Source organism: Oryctolagus cuniculus, chromosome 15, assembly GCF_964237555.1.
Source record: "Oryctolagus cuniculus chromosome 15, mOryCun1.1, whole genome shotgun sequence".
In the NCBI taxonomy this organism is placed as follows: domain Eukaryota; kingdom Metazoa; phylum Chordata; class Mammalia; order Lagomorpha; family Leporidae; genus Oryctolagus; species Oryctolagus cuniculus.
Window position 1 is genome coordinate 17,687,927 of NC_091446.1, and position 17,988 is coordinate 17,705,914.

Here is a 17,988-nt window from a genome sequence, read left to right on the forward strand (position 1 = left end):
TCACTTCACAAATCATCTAATACAGCAAAACTGCAGTTGATTCATTTAGTTTATACATCTGCTTTCATGTAGGGAAGATAAAAAACACAAGAGGTTGGAGGGTGAGGGTTTTTTGTGTTTTCCCCTATATCGTATATGTCATTACTTTTACCAAGACAGAGCGCCAGTAATGCATCTGAAATCAGAAGAGTTGTTGAAAACCACTGTCTGCAGGCCTTGAAATCAACATTTATGTCACCTAGAGAATGATATATTGACAAAGAAAAAAAAAAAACTTCTGGGAAGCCTCAATGTAACCAATCTAAACCTGAAAAGAATCCATAGTGTTCTGATTATAAGAATTCTACAATTTTTAAATCACAACATGGGCTGTTATTTTATGTCCTAATAGAAAAATAACAAAATTCAACCTCACTAAATGAAAACTATGAAAAGTATTCTATCTCTGAAAAAAGAATACCAAAGTATATTTGATATGTTTGGCCTAATGGAACAAAAACAAGCAGAATCATTCAACGTCCTGCATTGATACAGGAACAAAATTATCAACACTGAGTAAATATGTGCTAGGCCACAAAGATGTCTAGAGGGCATTATGAAACAGATTAGCAAACTCAAAGATGAGGACTCACTTGGCTGAGTTTCCTACAAAAAGAAAAACTGTTAAACAGCAACAGCAGCAGCAGCAGCAGCAGCTTTGGCTATGCTTCGGTACCTGTGTCTATAGACTGGTAGGGCATTTATATGTGCACTTCCCCAAGAGGATAATGGATACATGGTGTCAGATGCTAAACCTAAGAATTTTGGGTGAGGGAAAGGAATTTATGTAAGAATGGTTTTCAGTAAAGTAAATCAGAATGTCTGAAAAAATTAAATCAGATTAACTTCTTTGAGAAACCAACACAATTAAAACAAGCTAGAAGTCAGATATCATAGTAAAACTATACTTGGGCATGGTTTTAAGTTTTCATTTATTATTCCTTTCTTTTTTTCACAGACTTTAAAATGAGGATATGATCATTTTTAAAAAGATGGTCACAGAGATTTCTAAGCAACGTAATCAATACTTTTGCTATGTGTAGATTTCCCTGGAAAAACGAGCCCAAAGATCCACTTCAGTTTTATTTGGAAAAGCAAAATTGTAAAAATGGGGGGAAACTAGGAAGTACTCACCTCTTCACGTAATTTTATCAACTGCAACATGAATGCACAAAAAAAAAAGATAAAAAGGAAAGAAATGGCAGGAAAGAAAGATCAGTTGTGTGACAGGATACAGAATTAACATTGACAATTTATCTGTTTACATGTTTAGCATTTAAAAATCACAGACAAACACATTAAAAGAACCTAAACATAGACTACATGCAGAGTTTTTTGAACGAATAAAGATCACTTTCTCACACTGTCACATTAAACAAAGAGAATAGTGTGAAATTCTCTTTTAAAGTACATCTAAGACACCATCATGAAATAAAGGGGAGCGACTTCATAGGAGTCTATATTATAAAGAAAGAAAACAAGTTTACTGTTCCTCTCTTCTAAGAATGTACCGCTGAAGAGGTTTTGTATATACAAGTTTTCAGGATGTTTTTCTATTTGGAATCTTGACAACTGATATCCCACTTTACCTACAAATGAAAATGATTAACAGTTCATGGTTTGCTTCCAATAAGTATTTAAAACAACAAACTATTACGCTAGTTAACGTCAGACTTGTACCCATTAGTAATAGGACTGCATTTGGAGGTCATATTATTTTAGCTGAGAATAAAGTAGGACAGACTGGTTAACACTTATTTAGGATACAGTATCAGGAAAAATTTCACTATCCTTAGAACTAATGTAGATTTCCAAGTAAATTTCTGTTTTGCTTTAGAGGTTACTGCAATCATGTGGCCTGTTTTCATTTTCAAATTATTTCTTCATTTTTCAATTTCCTTTATCTTAAACTGGGTCATCTCAAAGCAATTAAATCTCTTACTTGATTTGTACTCCAGTCTGTTTTTACTGAAGTTAAATTTAAAAAAACCACTCTTGTTAGTAAATTCTCCTATTTTAATTCTCCTATGTAAAATATTTTTCTATTTGCCTTAACTATAACAGATAAAACAAGCTGCTTCACTCTTTAGAAATCAGGACAAGAATATAGCCATGTATCTTGCTCATTGTGTGTGTGTGTGTGTGTGTGTGTACGTGTGTGTTCGGCACTCTATAGCTAAAATGTCTACCACAGCTTCTGCAGTGAATAGAAACTGAAACCTCTGCTGTAAAAGACTGCAGACCACGCTGTAGGTTTGTAATGTGCATCTTCAGCAATTCAACTCTACAACTGATAATTTTTAAACATCCAAATGTCTCTTAACATCTGTTCTAACACTTGACATTGGCAGGGCAATGAATTGAACTACTGCTTGGTGAGAAATGCGTCATGAATGGCTCACTCTAAGTCTCTCTAGAAGTGCCAGGATTCCCAATGCTTACCACTGCTTGTGTCTCATAGTCACCGAAGGCAGTACGTATTGCAGCTTATTCTGCTACTTGGTGATATAAAAAGATTTTTAAGTCCAAAATGAAATTTCAAAATTTCTGAATGAATTCTTTCCAAAAAGAGTACAGAATTTATTACATAATGCCTCACGGGATTCTTAGTGAAAATGCAACTTTTATTATCATCCTTTCAAAACAGACTAGAAGTTGCCATTATTTTTAATTCATACACCCCATTCGCTCGGCAACCAGCCAGCATGTACAAGTAAACATCTGATCATTTCATGTGGAAATTTCAATTCTTCCCCAGAAGTCAAACTTTATACTAAAATATCTGGTCTATCATGTGCTAGAATCTTTCTCTTTACCACCTGTACATCATGGGAGAAAAAGGAAAACATGAATTCTCAGAGACAATCTGGGAACTGATCGCACAGCTATCTTTTCTTTCTGGGGGCACCATTCTTCAGTTGACTATGATACTTAAAGGGCCAAAGTTTAAAACTACTCCTCGGCAATGGAGACCATTTGGGGCATGCCACCCTGCCATAATCAATGAGTGTTTAAAAATGCTACCCATTTGTTTTTTCAATAGGTTCCAAACAAAAAACGTTCTATCTTGTTTGTGCTGCATGGCTGACTTCGAGCTCCAGACCGGATTTGTAGCTAAGCTAGGTAATGGGAGGGTTTTCATCTTTATCTTTTTTTTTTTTTTTTTTAAGTTAGGCAGAGTTATTCATTCACGTAAACAAAAGATGGTATATTTTTGAAAATTAACAATGCTTAGACTAGACAGAAAGTGGTGATTTTGTATTTTATCAAGTGACGAGCTCCATCATAGGCGACATGAAAGCCTGCAAAGCCACCATGTTGAGTTATGATAATCAACATCTTTTTTGAAACAAAGATTTTTTTTCCCCCAATGCAGAATTTGATACAAGAGGTAATCTGTTCCTTTGTGGGCTGAAAAAATCTGGTTTACGCTGGTTTGAACCAGTGGAATCTCTTGTGGTTAAGCCTTCTGCTGTGACTAAAATCAAAACTGCACTGCAGAGCATGTGAGGGTTCATGCGCGCGCCTGTGTGGATGAGGTGTGTCACGTGACCCCAGAACTACCGAATTTTTTTTTTAAAGCTGATAACGCCACTGCCGTCTCTGTCCGCATACAGATAACGAATAAATGCTGAACTCTATTAAACGCCCTTTACACATTATCGTGGGTCGAACACACAATTTTCTGAACTTATGATGACAGTCTATTTATTTTGCTATAAACCCTCAGCACGTAACGAACAGATTTGTGCCTGGTAATGATCTGCTCTGCCAGGGCTATATGAAATGATACCGACCTTCCTCAGATCTTGGGGAATTAAATTGACCGACTTCACCCCCTGGTCTGTAGCTGAAGTTTGACACACTTTATGCACAGCAAGCTCAAATGGGAACTTAAGAGAACCTCGTATTAAAAAATTAAGCAATCATTATCTGCTAAATATTGCTTCACCACAAAAATTTCTGCACATTTGGAAATATCCTACTCCTTTTATGTTTGTTGAGCCTTCTATTTAAGATTTACTTATATTCACAAATCAATGTAATTTTGCATATGGTAACTGCAAGACTACCAGGGTTCAAAACTAGAACTTGGAACATCTTATTTGTCCCATTATCATACTCCACTATGAAAGGCTTTGTGTTTTTATTCACAAAGCTCTTTTTCTCCCTTTTTGAGCATAGTTCTCATGAAACGAAATCATCAAGCTAAGAACTATTAAAGTTTCTACTCTAAGTACATCAAGAACTCAACTCTCTCAAGGAATTAAGATGTTGCCATATGGAATGGCAAATATGGCCATCTAGAAGAACAGAATAATAACATTTAAGACAATGGTGCTCGGGTAGCTGATGGTCTAGCAGCAAAAAATGTGCAAAGTATGTAACTCGGTCCCTTCTTTGTAAATCAAGCCTGAGCTATATTTGACTAAATAAAATGGATATGAATCTGAAATGAACGTTGATAAGGCAATTAAATTGGAATTAAATCAAATATGTATTGTATGAAGGCATTAAAGACACATTTGAAAAAATTTTAAATTTCTTAAGTTTTGGCATCTCTAATCATAAAACAAAGTTTCATATACCAAAGAGTAAATTAATATGCTTTATAATCAGTAGATTGAAATTACATGTATTAATAGTCAAGTTTTTTAAAATCCTAAAAAACCCCAAGCATTATACATTTCTAGAATGAGAAATAATAGCTATTGTATTCTCATTTGTCTAATCTTCACAAAGCAGGCACTATTGGAAGGATATGTGTATTGCATTGAAAATAACTAGTCAGCATTTTCTTTCACCTATTTGCAATAATTTCTATCCATTCTTTAATTAACTGTTTTCTCTTCTAACCTCTTAATATTTTTAAATGAAATACAGCAATATTAACTTGTGTGAATATTTATATTTTTGACTCATTTTGCTTATTTCCCACTTTTACCTGTAGATTTAAAGTTTTTCATAAATAATATATGAAGAAGCTCTGAAAATCAATTTACCAACAATTAACTTGAAAATAACAATCTTAGGTAGAAAATTTTTTTTACATAAATTATGCATAGTTCTATCCAGAAGTATGAAGAACCAACTTAAAACCTTCTCTTTAAAGAGTGTCTGTTTCGATTCCACAGTCTAAGTGAACACTCATCTAGAATAAAAGTTATTCTCAAGTCACCGCACCTGGTTAAGGATGCATCGTAGTTTGAGTGACAACAGTTGTTATATTATGGCAAAGAGCCTCAAAACAAAATGTAATGGCTTTATCACTATGTGGAAATTTTTGCTACATTTGAAAACAAAACATTCAAAAAGTTAAGTGTGGTCTCTTTGGAGTTTTAAACCTCCTTCAAATTTCAGGCTGAAAAGTTCACATAAGTAATAATCTAACAGTTACATATTCTTATGACTATAATTTATCATACTCTATTTAATATTGAAGTGACAGCTCCTTACAACTAAACTTCAAGTCCTCTAAGCACTTTCAGAATTCGTAAGTTTGATTTATACAAGTCCAGGGGAAATCTCCGCATAATCACTTTAAAGTGACAGGAATATAACTTGAGAAATTCAGAAAATATGAACTCAATCTATTTTTGTGGAATATTTTTCTTTAGGCACAAAAATCATACTTGTAAGTATGTAAGGAGATGTTCTAGGCATATAAAAAGTCCATTAAAAGAAGTGAACACTCTTTTTCAAAAAAAGGATCCCTGTCATAGAACTACAACATCTATTAGAATAATGGAGTCTGAGTTAGACAGGACACCCCCTTCCTCTCTATTTCCTCTACATTAGGAGTCGTTTCAAATGAAGGAAACATCTAGAGCTTTTTAAATAAATGACATAAGAACCACACATTCACATTTTGTAAAAAAAAAATGATTTCTGCATCAGATAGGAAATAAAATCATGATTCAGTCATTCAAGAGCTATGAGCAATCCAAATCTCACTTTTAAAAAGGAAGAAAATATTTTTTCTCTCATCCTCACATTACTTAATCTATTATGAGTTAAAAACCCTTTGTTACATTACCCTTTTATGTTTGATGTGTTTTTTTTTTTTTTTCCCGTTAGCTATTCTCACATTTCAATCAGGAAAGCTGAAATCCCATGTCAAATCTCAACGTGTTTGCATGTCTGATCTCAAGCTGATAACATCCAAATAGTAGAGAGGGTCCCATCTTTCCCAAAACAAACACAATCAGCTCAGTGGTTTTCTTCTCTTTCGGGGCGGGTGGGCTTAACCACACTGGAAATATCCGTGTTTATAATAAACATTATAGTAGAAAATAATATGGTATCAGCATATATGGACCCAGTATATCATCTATTTGAAATGGTAAATATAATTATGCAAATTTTATAAGGTATGTAACATATTATGCTCTATTATCTTATTAAAATTTGGATTTACTTAGTGAGTGGTTTACACTCAGTTTCCTTTAGGCAGAGTACAGCCATTCATAATACACACCACACTAACATTAATAAACACATTTAGGTCTTGCTTCTTAAGTTCCCATCATCAATCAGTCCCTAGGGTTGTTTGAGACATTTTTAAAGTCATCTCTACACTGAGGTTCTTGAAACATTTTTTAAAAGTCTTATATATTATTTATATGAACTAATGAAGTCTGCAGTATTAATTCAAAGAAAGAAGTAGGACATTAATTAGACTCATGACAGTACTGTATGATCCAATGAGAATTGACAGCCAAGTTGTAAGGCCCTTTTAAGAAGAAATTGTATCTTATATATTTGCCTACACAGATCCTAAACTGCCACAAAAGACTTACCTTATTATTACTATCATTTTTATTATTGCTATGATTTGACAGAAACAGGTCCTCTATATGGCTCTCTGTGCCCTGCACTGGTACTCAGAATTTGCATTTTGGTGAATGTATTTTTAAGAAGCTACACAATAGGGGACTGAGCTGCCCTGTTGAATTTTGAAAGCTTACTTTCATTTGTTTTGCTGCAAGTGTTGATTTAATTATACTGCATTATTATCAAAGCTGTATTATGTACTTTTTTATTCCTTTTACATGTGTTTGAGGTGAAGACCTTGGCTTTGTCTGCAAACAGTGTGTTTCAAGTTATTCCTTAAGTACTAAATAATAAAGAAAAGAGAAGAAAAGATTTCTTTAAAAGATAGCAGACAGTGATCACAAGGTAAAGGGTTAAATGTAAGATCTCCAAGAAACATTTTGAAGTTGATTAAGACTCCAGCTTTGCATTAAACAGTATCGCTTCCACATGAGTTGCTGCTAATGCTGTTAAGGAGCAGCTTGAGAGCCCAGTGTGCCAGTGACCTCCTTCACCCTCCAGCCACCCACCGGGCCTTCCTGATTAGCATTCTACCTGGTTCTCTGAGGAATTCCCATCATCCCCTAGGAGCTCATTCCGTACTTCGTCACTGTAGGCGATCCGTGACCTTTTCTATAAAACAAAACAAAAAGGGAGAGAGCGATATGAACGTTAGAAAGTAAAGGCTTCGGAGCATTATTGGTATCAAGGCTGATCATCTCAAACCTCGAGAGCCCCCTAATGGAAACCTATTGGCTAAACTCTGCACACCAAAGTTGTGCAAAGTTCCTGAACTTGAGAAATTTAATGTACATTAGAAGTTTCTGAAATGTCAGTATGAAGGAAAACTCTTCATTGTGTAAGTACTCTATGAATATTCATAAAAAGATTGCGACTTGTGGGTTATTCCATACATCATCATTCAAATACAACTGTAAACTGAAAGTAATACAGCTATACAGCTATGTATGTGTCAAACTCACCAGATTGTAATTAAAACAAGAATATATGCCTCTAATATTGTGACAGGAAATGTATTAAAAATATAGTCCTTTAAAATCTCTAATTCTAGGATAATAATTATGTCTCCCACCATACCATGGAATGCCTAAATAGCACATCTATATTTATTTTGTTATTATGATGTTACCAACCAGAAGAGAGACAATTTAAAAGTCTGCCCTCTGTCCACATAATAATTTAAACGGCTCCAAGCTCTCTATAAATAATGGCCATAAGGAAAGTATTTTTGTGTGGGTGTGGGTGTGTGCATTTGTATGTGTATGTATGTATGTATGCATCCATGGTGTCTGATAAAGCAAATCTCCCAATCTCAGTAAATAAAGACAAGTAAGCTATGAATCAACCTTTCCCAATCCAAGGAAATAAAGACAAGTGGGTTATGAGTCAATATTCCACACACTGCAATTTTGTTTGACAAGAAATCTACACTCACCTGTAAACTCAGAGGGACATGTCTGTAAGCAATTCCTGAATCATCTAAATGTACACATATTTGGAAAACCTAAAAGGTTCTGTAAATTAACTGTGGAACTAGTGTATAGTCCTTAGATTCCATTTCCGCATCATTATTTCAGACCCAAGTTCTGTTTTATTAGTTACTTTGTTGCCTTTCCTGCTTGTGAATTATGTAAAAATACAATTAAAAATGGCAGATGGGAAACAGTAATCTTTCTCACTGGAGACTTGGGACTTAAAAATTTCTTACCTGTTCAACTGTGACCAGAAAAAGTATCACAGTTTAAAATGACTACTCATTATCCATGAGCAGAAGTCAACAGTAAGATTTTTAATTTTATTTCTAAACGAGTGAATGAGTAACACTCTTTGGGCACATAGTGATCATAACATCTTCAACATAACATTATATTAGAATTTAAAAGAACCTTTGAAAAGAACAACCAATAGGCTTCTGAATCATTTAAAAGATGCAGCTCTTCTCAATTGGAATTCCTTATCTGAGTTATAGGACACAGAAAATTACTTCAGAAGTCATTTGCTTAGTCTCCCAAGGATGAGAGAGAGAATTTAGTTCATACATAAGAGAGAATTTGGCTCATTACATGTAATTGAGGAGTTAGGGCTTAAGGCCCTAGCAGAATCCAGCTGGAAAAGACTGAATGGAGTCAAACTAGAAAAAAAAAAAAAAAAAAAAAAAACTAAATACCCCTTTATTTTTTAGAGGGGAAAAAAGGCAATCTTATGGAATTCGAAAGATGGCTTTGGTGCTCTGCTTAAACTGAGAGTAGAACCCTGGGGTCTTGACTCACAGCCCAGTGCTCATTCTACCATGTAAAATTTCCTCCCCAATCTATTATTCTGGATTGACTCAGGAAAAAAAGGAGCTAGAGTTGCAAAATGTTTCCTCATTAAGGAGATCGTGGGATCCTTTTTCTACCCTGAGCATCCAACACAAGCTCCATGTCCCTGGTACAAATGTGTATCTTATACATTGGTAGCTGCAATGAGTCAATAAGTAAATAAAAAATAAATAAAACCAACAACGTGCAGAGAGGACAAATTAGAGAAATGAAGTCATTGGCCTGAGGTCAGCAAAGACATCTATTCACCTTCAGAGTGACCCAATTTATTCGTGAACCCAGTAGACTTCCTGCCGCCACAAATGCATACAGTAAGCCTGCTTCTCTTACTGCATTTGCTGAAGCTACTGTTCTTTAGCTATTTCTATGGACTTCATACACATTTTCTACTGAAAAATGCTAAATTAGAAGGGAAGTCCACTTCATGACCTTAACACAGTACTTAAATCAAGCCAAATATTTCCTTTGCTCATTTGGAGATCTCCACTACAGTAGTTCCAAACTGGCTAAGCAAAAGTATTTTACAGCATTAAAGGAAATGAAAACCTTTAAACAGGCTGTGGTATCAGAGCTGTCTTTTTAATTATTCATTTCATCACTATGGGGGACTAAAACATTCCACAGTATGCAAGAACATCATATGGAGATTGTTTTTGTTTAGCCCTCTTTTCACCAAAATATCAACAAATTGGCATAGATTATTCAATTACATTATATTCTTATTTTGATTTACTATACTTCAAAAGAAGAAGAAAATTACAAACGTGCATCTCTAACTATCTAATTTTGCTTTGGTTCGAATCCACTGCTTTTGAAAACCAGCAATTAAGAGTGTACATGCTCAGCAACAGAAGAGAACTAAAGATTCGGCCAGACTAGCAGGGTAGACTCGATAAAGGTCATTCCTTACCATTGGGAGGGGAGAAACTGGTCATTTGGACGGCTTTCTGGGTGTAATTAAGCAAATGATATGCTGAGTTTAACAAAGTGTTCTGTAACAGGACTGACTTCTCTTAAAGAATGAAAAGACAATTCATTTCAAGAATCAGATAGTTCCTCATGCAAGTGATAAGACAATGCTAAAAACCACAATCTTTACCCTTGAGTTTCATTTTACAAAAATAAAATAAATCGAATCTTTGTTGTATTAAGAATTAGATTTGGATGCCTGACAATGGTACTTTCTCATAATTTTTTATAGCTTCAAATTTCAAGTAAGCTGATTATAATCAAGTGTAATTTAGCTGGTAAGGTCTCCACTAAACTCCTTGAAAACCAAAAAGGCAAATTGCTTTGAATGACCAATTGCTTATTTTATGGATAATTTTGCTCTAAGACATCAATAATGTTATCTTTTATGGAATTTTTAAAAACCTCATGTTATATTACTAAGTACCCACCTAAGTCTTTAATTTAGAGCATCCAAAGTTAATGAAACTGAAACATCTATTTTATCTTGATAAACCTAACTAAAATATTTTTACTTTATTATCAACAGTATAAAATCTGTTCTTTAGCCAAATGCAAGCATGAGAATATGAGCTGGAAATGTCACACATTCAGCTACAGTTTGAAGGAACCCAATTCATAATGCATTTTATAAATAGTTAATGACTTCTATACATAAGCTAACCAGGCAAATCAAGAAATTGTCAACATTTTTAGTCTTAGTTGTCAGTTACCACTGTCTATTGGTGCTTTATATGTGGCTTCTGGAGAAGACAGAAGCTCTATGCAGTTTGTAATCTACCACAATTTCTGGTCTGTACCATAAGGGTGGAAAAGCTTTAACTGACAATATTTGCCACCCCCAACCCAACACACACTTAAATACAAGAATATTTCTCACTTTAAGTTGTTTTTGTATAAAGCTTACTCTTTCTAACTAACATACTTCAGTGCACGAGGCACAGTTGGGCAGAAAAATCTATAGGCTACATATGAGCTGTAGAAAAAAAATAGAATAACTGATTTTTACCCTTAAAGCACAAAGTTTCAATGCCTATTTTAAACTGATTACAAAGTGACTTTTTAGTTATGAAAGCAGGACTTTGAGATGCAAAGTGATTTTTGGTTTTCACTTGATAAATGAACAGGACTTTTGCATACTGTCTGGCTGATTTTCTCACATTCTAAGTTCAAACAGATACACTTGTTCAGTTCCGTCTGGAAATTCGGCTTGAAACAATCTATCTACTTGACCCAAGCCTTAACATTTCCCAACTGAGTGGGATGTGTTCTTGGACAAGCCCTACTAAATTCAAAATAAAATGAATTAACTTAGTTTAAAAATTAATTAAAAACTGTGATCTGTGATACCACCTTCCATGATTCTACATGTGAAACAAGGTATACATAACTAGAATGAGGATTCTACAGCCCACCATCAGCAAAAGAATAACAATGAAGTCGGTTTATTACTAAAGCATATATGAGAATTTAATTTCCATGGCGTGCACATGGCAAAGCAATTGCTTAAATTGCCTCACCTGGGAATTTAATACAATGTTATCATCAGACCAGCCACATTGTAAATAGATTTATAATGCTTTCCATGTGCTGTACTCTGTTGCATATGAATTAAGTAATGATCTGGTATTACAATAAAATCAGCTAGTTCCCACACCTGGCAGACAGGATATTTCACTAAATTAATACCCATACAGCTACATCACAAGGCATGGGAGAGGAAACCATCTCGAAGGCATTCGACTGGAGTTTTACATGGGAAGCAAATACTCCACAGTAGAATGCCACAATGGTGAATGGGCTGCTCAAGACAATCTGTTTCTAACATCTGTATCACAGAATTAATGCTTTCTTATTCCCATTCTACTTGGCCTAATTTCTTCATTCAGTACTTTAATTACTAATCAGCAATCCAAAACATTCACAACACTAAGAAAGCCCTTTTCTAATCTACGTGCTGCAGACAGTCAAATAATTGATACAAAATGCACTATGATTTTGGTAAGCAATGAAAGAACAGCTTGTCCTACTTCCTAATCAAATTGGTCTATAGATGAAATAGTTAATAGATTTCTCCATAGGTCTAAAACAAATTACCCAGTCTGGCCAGACTTTCCCATTGCTTCTACCATGGCTTTCAGTCTCCATATATTTAATAATGTCCAAGGTTACCAGGTGATACATCTGCTAAAAACTGCTATGCTTTCATAGCCAAAGAATTTAACTGTGCCAAAGATTTTAACTGCTCCTGTTATAATTAACACTTTGGGATAACTATAGAATACCATGAAATTATATTTATTAGCTATTCATACAAGTGTTGGCATTCATTTCTTACCTAATTTTATCTGACTCTAATTAAGTAATATCATACTTCTGTAATGCCTGGACGGCACGTTCTAAAATTCATCTATCTTTGGCACCAAGCATTCCATTTTTAACCTCATTTCTACTTTTCCATGGTCAGTTTCAGCTTTTCAGCCACATGCCACCCCTGTACTACAACCTAAAAAGGCTTATTGATCCAGGACAGGAAATGTACATTTTGAAGAAAAAGACATAAAAAAGAATTCATGAATCTTTGCTTATCAGGGTGTTTGTCTCTTGTACCAATTCTTGGAAAAGGTGATTTAATGTTAAATCATGTCATACTACATAGTTTAGGTAAAGGCAAGGTAAACTATTAGGTAAATGTTTGATCCCTGAAAAGTTGCTAGGATGGAAAAGTACAAGGGCACTAAATGAAAAGAACAGGTATAACATTTCAGTGTGTAATCTTGGTCAAAATAAGTTCTCTCTTGGTCAAAATATCAACTCCTTTTTCTCTAAAACAGTGGTGTTAATATTTATTTCCCAGGGATGCTGTGAGGATTTAAATACTATAAACTAATGGAAACTTAACCTAACACCTTGAATGGGGTAACTTTAACAAGCATGTTCATGTTGGGAAGGACACAATAAAACTAGTACACACACAGGTCTGACAGCATCAATTAGTTTACCTTTCTTAAACATGATCTGCTAACATATACCAAAGTAACTTTTAAAAAGCCTATGTTATTTAACCCAGTAACTCCAGTACATTGCTTTATCCAAACCCTTATTTTCCAGTGCCACAATTTTTGGATGGCTTCCAAGTGTAAAAACTTTACTGTGTTTGTTTAATGTTATCAGAGAAAGTAAATTCCAATCTGTTTCTTCTAAGTAATCATTCTACTAAACATGACGTGCTCTAGCTCAGGGGACTGTTTTGGGTTAAATGTCAAGCTTATTCGCTGGAAAGTGCACATGCCACATGTCGCCAATTCTGTAGCATTAATAAAGAGAGAACACACCTTCTATCTATCATGAACTCACAGCCAATGGACCATATGCAAGCCACCAGAGAGAATACACTAACACGCCCTGCTGCTAGGCTACCAACAGGTTAGAAAAGCAGGTTACTGTGAGAATGCTGAAATAATCCATTGTTTTTTTACTATGTAATACCAGGAAAGGAGATTTAAAACTTCTTTTGAAAATTTTTATCTTTTTATCCTAATTATTCTCATTTACTACTTCTGTTTGTACTTTCCAATGCATTTGATATGTTTGAAAATGATATTTAAGTTTCGGCTGTAAAAATTGAGATGAGGCCGGCGCTGTGGCTCACTTATTTAATCCTCTGCCTGTGGTGCTGGCACCCTGGATTCTAGTCCCGGTTGGGACGCCGGGTACTAGTCCCGGTTGCTCCTCTTCCAGTCCAGCTCTCTGCTGTGGCCCGGGAAGGCTGTGGAGGATGGCCCAAGTGCTGGGCCCCTAGACCTGCATGGGACACTGGTAGGAAGCACCTGGCTCCTGGCTTCGGATCAGCACAGCGTGGCCGTGGCAGCCATTAGGGAATGAACCAACGGAAGGAAGACCTTTCTCTCTGTCTCTCTCTCACTGTCTAAAACTCTCTCTTTCTCTGTCTAACTGCCTGACCAAAAAAAAAAAAAAAAAAAAAAAAAAAAAAGAATTATACCACACTTCTTAATTACTTTTCAAATTTTAGCTAGAATGTATCAGTATGTATGTGTATATATATATATCTATATATACACACACACACATATATATATGATGTTATACACATACAGATTCACACAAACCCGTATGCAATCCATATGGAAAAATAACTCCATTTGGGTTGTGCATACTAGAATGGCCTTCTTTTTTAACACTAGGAATTCTGTCCACATTGCTGCTACATCATTTAATGATTTGCAAAACAGAGAGCCCAAAAATCATGTAACTGTACTTCTTCATTTCCTCTCCCAGCATTTCCCAACTTTAAGTTCAGCACCAAAATGCAACATAAGTTAATACCATGACCCCACTCACTAACCTATGCTTATAGTTTATGACTTTTGACACTGCTTTTGAGCACAATGTGGCTGTGCCTTAAATCATTTTAGCTTGTCAAGAAACAATTAAGTTACTTCATTCACAAAATCAGCTCATGATAGAATGCCCAGATGTTATTGTCAGCATCTGGAATAGTGTGCATGGAGGAAATCAAATTCTTTAGTCTTTCTGAATGTAAAACAAAATAACTCCACAGACTCCCCTTCAAATCATCAAAATGTTTATTATTTTGTTACTAAGGATATATAAATACCTTACACACTCCCACTGGAAAATGATACTCTGATAAATGAATGCTATCTAACAGATACTTCATTTGTATTTTATTTAATTTCATTTTATCTGAAAGAGAAACAGAGAGATCTTACATCCACTGGTTCATTCCCCAAATGTCCATAACAGCCAGGCTGGGCTGAGCCAAAGCCAGGAGCAGAGAACTCAGTCCAGTTCTCCCATGAAGTGACAGGAACGCAACTACCAGAGTCATCACCTGCTGCCTTCCAAGGTGAGCATTCAGCAGGAAGTTAGAATCCAGAGCAGAGCTGGGACTTAAATTCAGGCACTTGGATTTTAATAAGGGCATCCCAGCCGGTATCTTAACCACCATACCAATTGTCTGCCCCATCATTTGCATTTTAAAATGAATAAATATTTAAATTCCTATAACCGATTCTTATACTTCTAGTTTTCCTGTGTAATCTGCCTAGCATTGGGAAGGAAGACTGATTATAATCATAATTTCAAGTGATATAGACATTCAAGGATTTGTACAATTGACACAGAAGTATGATATGAGGCTTCACATAGAGCCAGAAATTCAGAGATAAGGATTCTAAGCCAGATGAGTGATACATCCAAGGTCACAGGGCTAAAAACAATCAGACTGAACAAGGACAGCCTCTGCTTCCCAATGCCGGTGGTCTTTCCAAAACAGGCTGGAGTCATCCCACCTTTCTTCCACAAAGAAAAGGCTGGCTGCACCACTCACCTTTTTTTTTTTTTTTTTTACAAACTTTTCACGAGCTATAAAATTAATTAGTTTGGAGATTTTGTTTCTGGTCACCTTCCTCCAAAATAAAAAAATAAACAGTAAGAAATCTCTATTTAGACATCGTTGTCAGCATCTGGAATACTGACAATTATAAACTTGAGAGTTGCAGGGTAACAAATGCTTCAGGTTAAAATGCTTTATTTGACAGAATGAAACATCTGATCTCAGAGGGTGAGTCATAACCACACCTATGGGTGTCACTTAGATATGTTTTAACATTAACCTTCAAAGGTTGCCCCATAAAACAACAATAACCTATCCACATGACTCAGAGAGGAGCCACACCAGTTATAAGGATGAATTAAGAATTGCCTACTTACCAATAGACTGTGTAACCTTACACAGCTATTGTAACACTCTAGACTGGAACCAATCATGTCACAGGCAAACATTCTTTATAACATTTTTCCTAATACTAACTTTCAAATTCATGTTTGACAGATTCTTTGTTACAGATTATGTGGGTTATAGTGAGGTTAAAGTGTTCATAATTCAATAAGTCTGTCAATGTTTTATGGATATAGCCAACAAAACTATGATAAGTAGATCATTTAAGAAAACTATTTTAACTCAAATTTTCTGTGTAAATATTTTGAAGGTTACTTGTATATCAGGGTGACCTGAAACAAATATGACTAATATCAGTATTCACACATGATTCATAAAAAACATATTTATCCAAAAAAGATTCTCTATTTTCAATTGAAAAAAAAAAAAAAGATCCTGCCTACTCAGAGACCTCAACTAAATGTTCTTTCCTGTCTTCAATGTTTCACTTTCTACTGTTCTTTTGAGTATATAAACACCTTTCAGGGTAGCCCATCATTATATGTTTAAAAGTCATTTCACCCAATACTACTCCCCCTAGCTAATACCCAACTCTCTCCATAGCTTCTCTTCCTAGCCTACTTCTTGGAAGAGTATCTATACACATTAAGTGCACTTATTCATGGCTCAGTCACTACCCAACTTGCTACAAACTGGATGACTTCCTACCACTTTGTAGGTCTCCCCAGGCTCACCACTGACCTTCTAGCTCTCAAATTCATTGGCTACATTTTTAAAAATGAACTTTTTTTTTAATTGTACAACCACTTTAAACTTATAGAATAGTTGCAAGAGCAGTACAAGGAATGGTGATATAACTTACATCCCATTTGTCACAATTAATAGACCAAGTGTTCATTATTTTCTTTTTTTTTAAAGTTTTTTTTTTCTCTAATTTGACAGGTAGAGTTATAGACAGTGTGAGAGAGAGACAGAGAGAAAGGTCTTCCTTCCGTTGGTTCACCCCCCAAATGGCCGCTACGGCTGGCGCTGCACCAATCCAAAACCAGAAGCCAGCTGCTTCCTCCTGGTCTCCCATGGGGGTGCAGGGCCCAAGCACTTGGGCCATCCTCCACTGCACTCCCGGGCCACAGCAGAGAGCTGGCCTGGAAGAGGAGCAACCGGGACTAGAACCAGCGCCAATATGGGATGCTGGCGTCGCAGGCGGAGGATTAACCAAATGAGCCACAGCACCCCCCAAGTGTTCATTATTATTACCTAAAGCCCATCCTTTTTTTCAGAATTCCTTTTTACCTAATATTTATGTTCCAGGATCCCATTGCAGATTCCACATTACATTTAATAGTCGTGTTTCCTTAGGCTTCTCATGACTGTTTCTCAGATTTTCCTTTTTTATGAGCTTGAGAATACTGAGGAACACACAATGACTTGGTATTTTGTAAAATGTCCCTCAATTGAGATGGTCTGATATTTTCCTCATAAACTGGAGGTTCATAACTCATAATTGGAGTTATGTCTCGGGGAGGGAGACCACAAAGGTAAAATTCCAGTTTATCGCATCCTATCAAGGTCACAAAATATCGACATGATATCACTGTTGACATTGACCTTGAGTTCCTGGCTGAGGCACAGTTTGTCAGGTTTTTCCACCATACAATTATTCTTCCCTTCTCACACCGTATTCACTACAAATAGCTCACATGTAAAGAGCGAGGAGTTATGCTCCACCTTCTTGAGGGCAGAATTTCTACATAAATGACTTAGCATTCTTCTCTAGGAGAGTCAATCATCTGTTTCTATCAGTATCGATTCATGGATATTTTATCCTTGGGGTTATAATTCAATACTACTGACTTATTTTATTGCTCAAATTGTCAAACTTTGGCTCCAAAGGCCACATTTCGGACCTTTATTCATTTGACTTCTCAATAACATCTGACGTGCCCCCCCCCCCCCACCAATTTGTATTAGAAGTTTAGCACAGCCATTCCTGAAATTCCTCCTAACCTTATGGTCTTTCCTTCATGGAAACTTCTCTCAACAGTCTAGACCCACAAAATGCTGGTGTTCCCCTTGTCTTCTTCTTTAGCCCTCTCTTCA

At 35.6% G+C, this 17,988-nt stretch overlaps 1 protein-coding gene across 9 annotated transcripts in view; it reads right to left on the reverse strand.

The window, feature by feature from the left end:
• Positions 1-17,988, reverse strand: part of VTI1A (vesicle transport through interaction with t-SNAREs 1A) — a 375,822-nt gene that overhangs the window by 282,063 nt on the left and 75,771 nt on the right. For 5 of the 9 annotated variants that reach the window (XR_011382257.1, XM_070057222.1, XM_008270521.4 and 2 more), the window contains exons 4-5: positions 7,408-7,485; positions 1,174-1,194 (exon numbers count right to left, since the gene is read on the reverse strand). Coding sequence is in view for 8 of the 9 variants with exons in the window: in XM_070057222.1 (XP_069913323.1) it covers positions 1,174-1,194; positions 7,408-7,485 (99 nt within the window). In the remaining variant the exon portion in view is untranslated. The remainder of the gene's footprint in view (positions 1-1,173; positions 1,195-7,407; positions 7,486-17,988) is intronic. The other 4 variants (XM_002718711.5, XM_070057223.1, XM_051823644.2 and 1 more) reach the window with 1 other exon arrangement.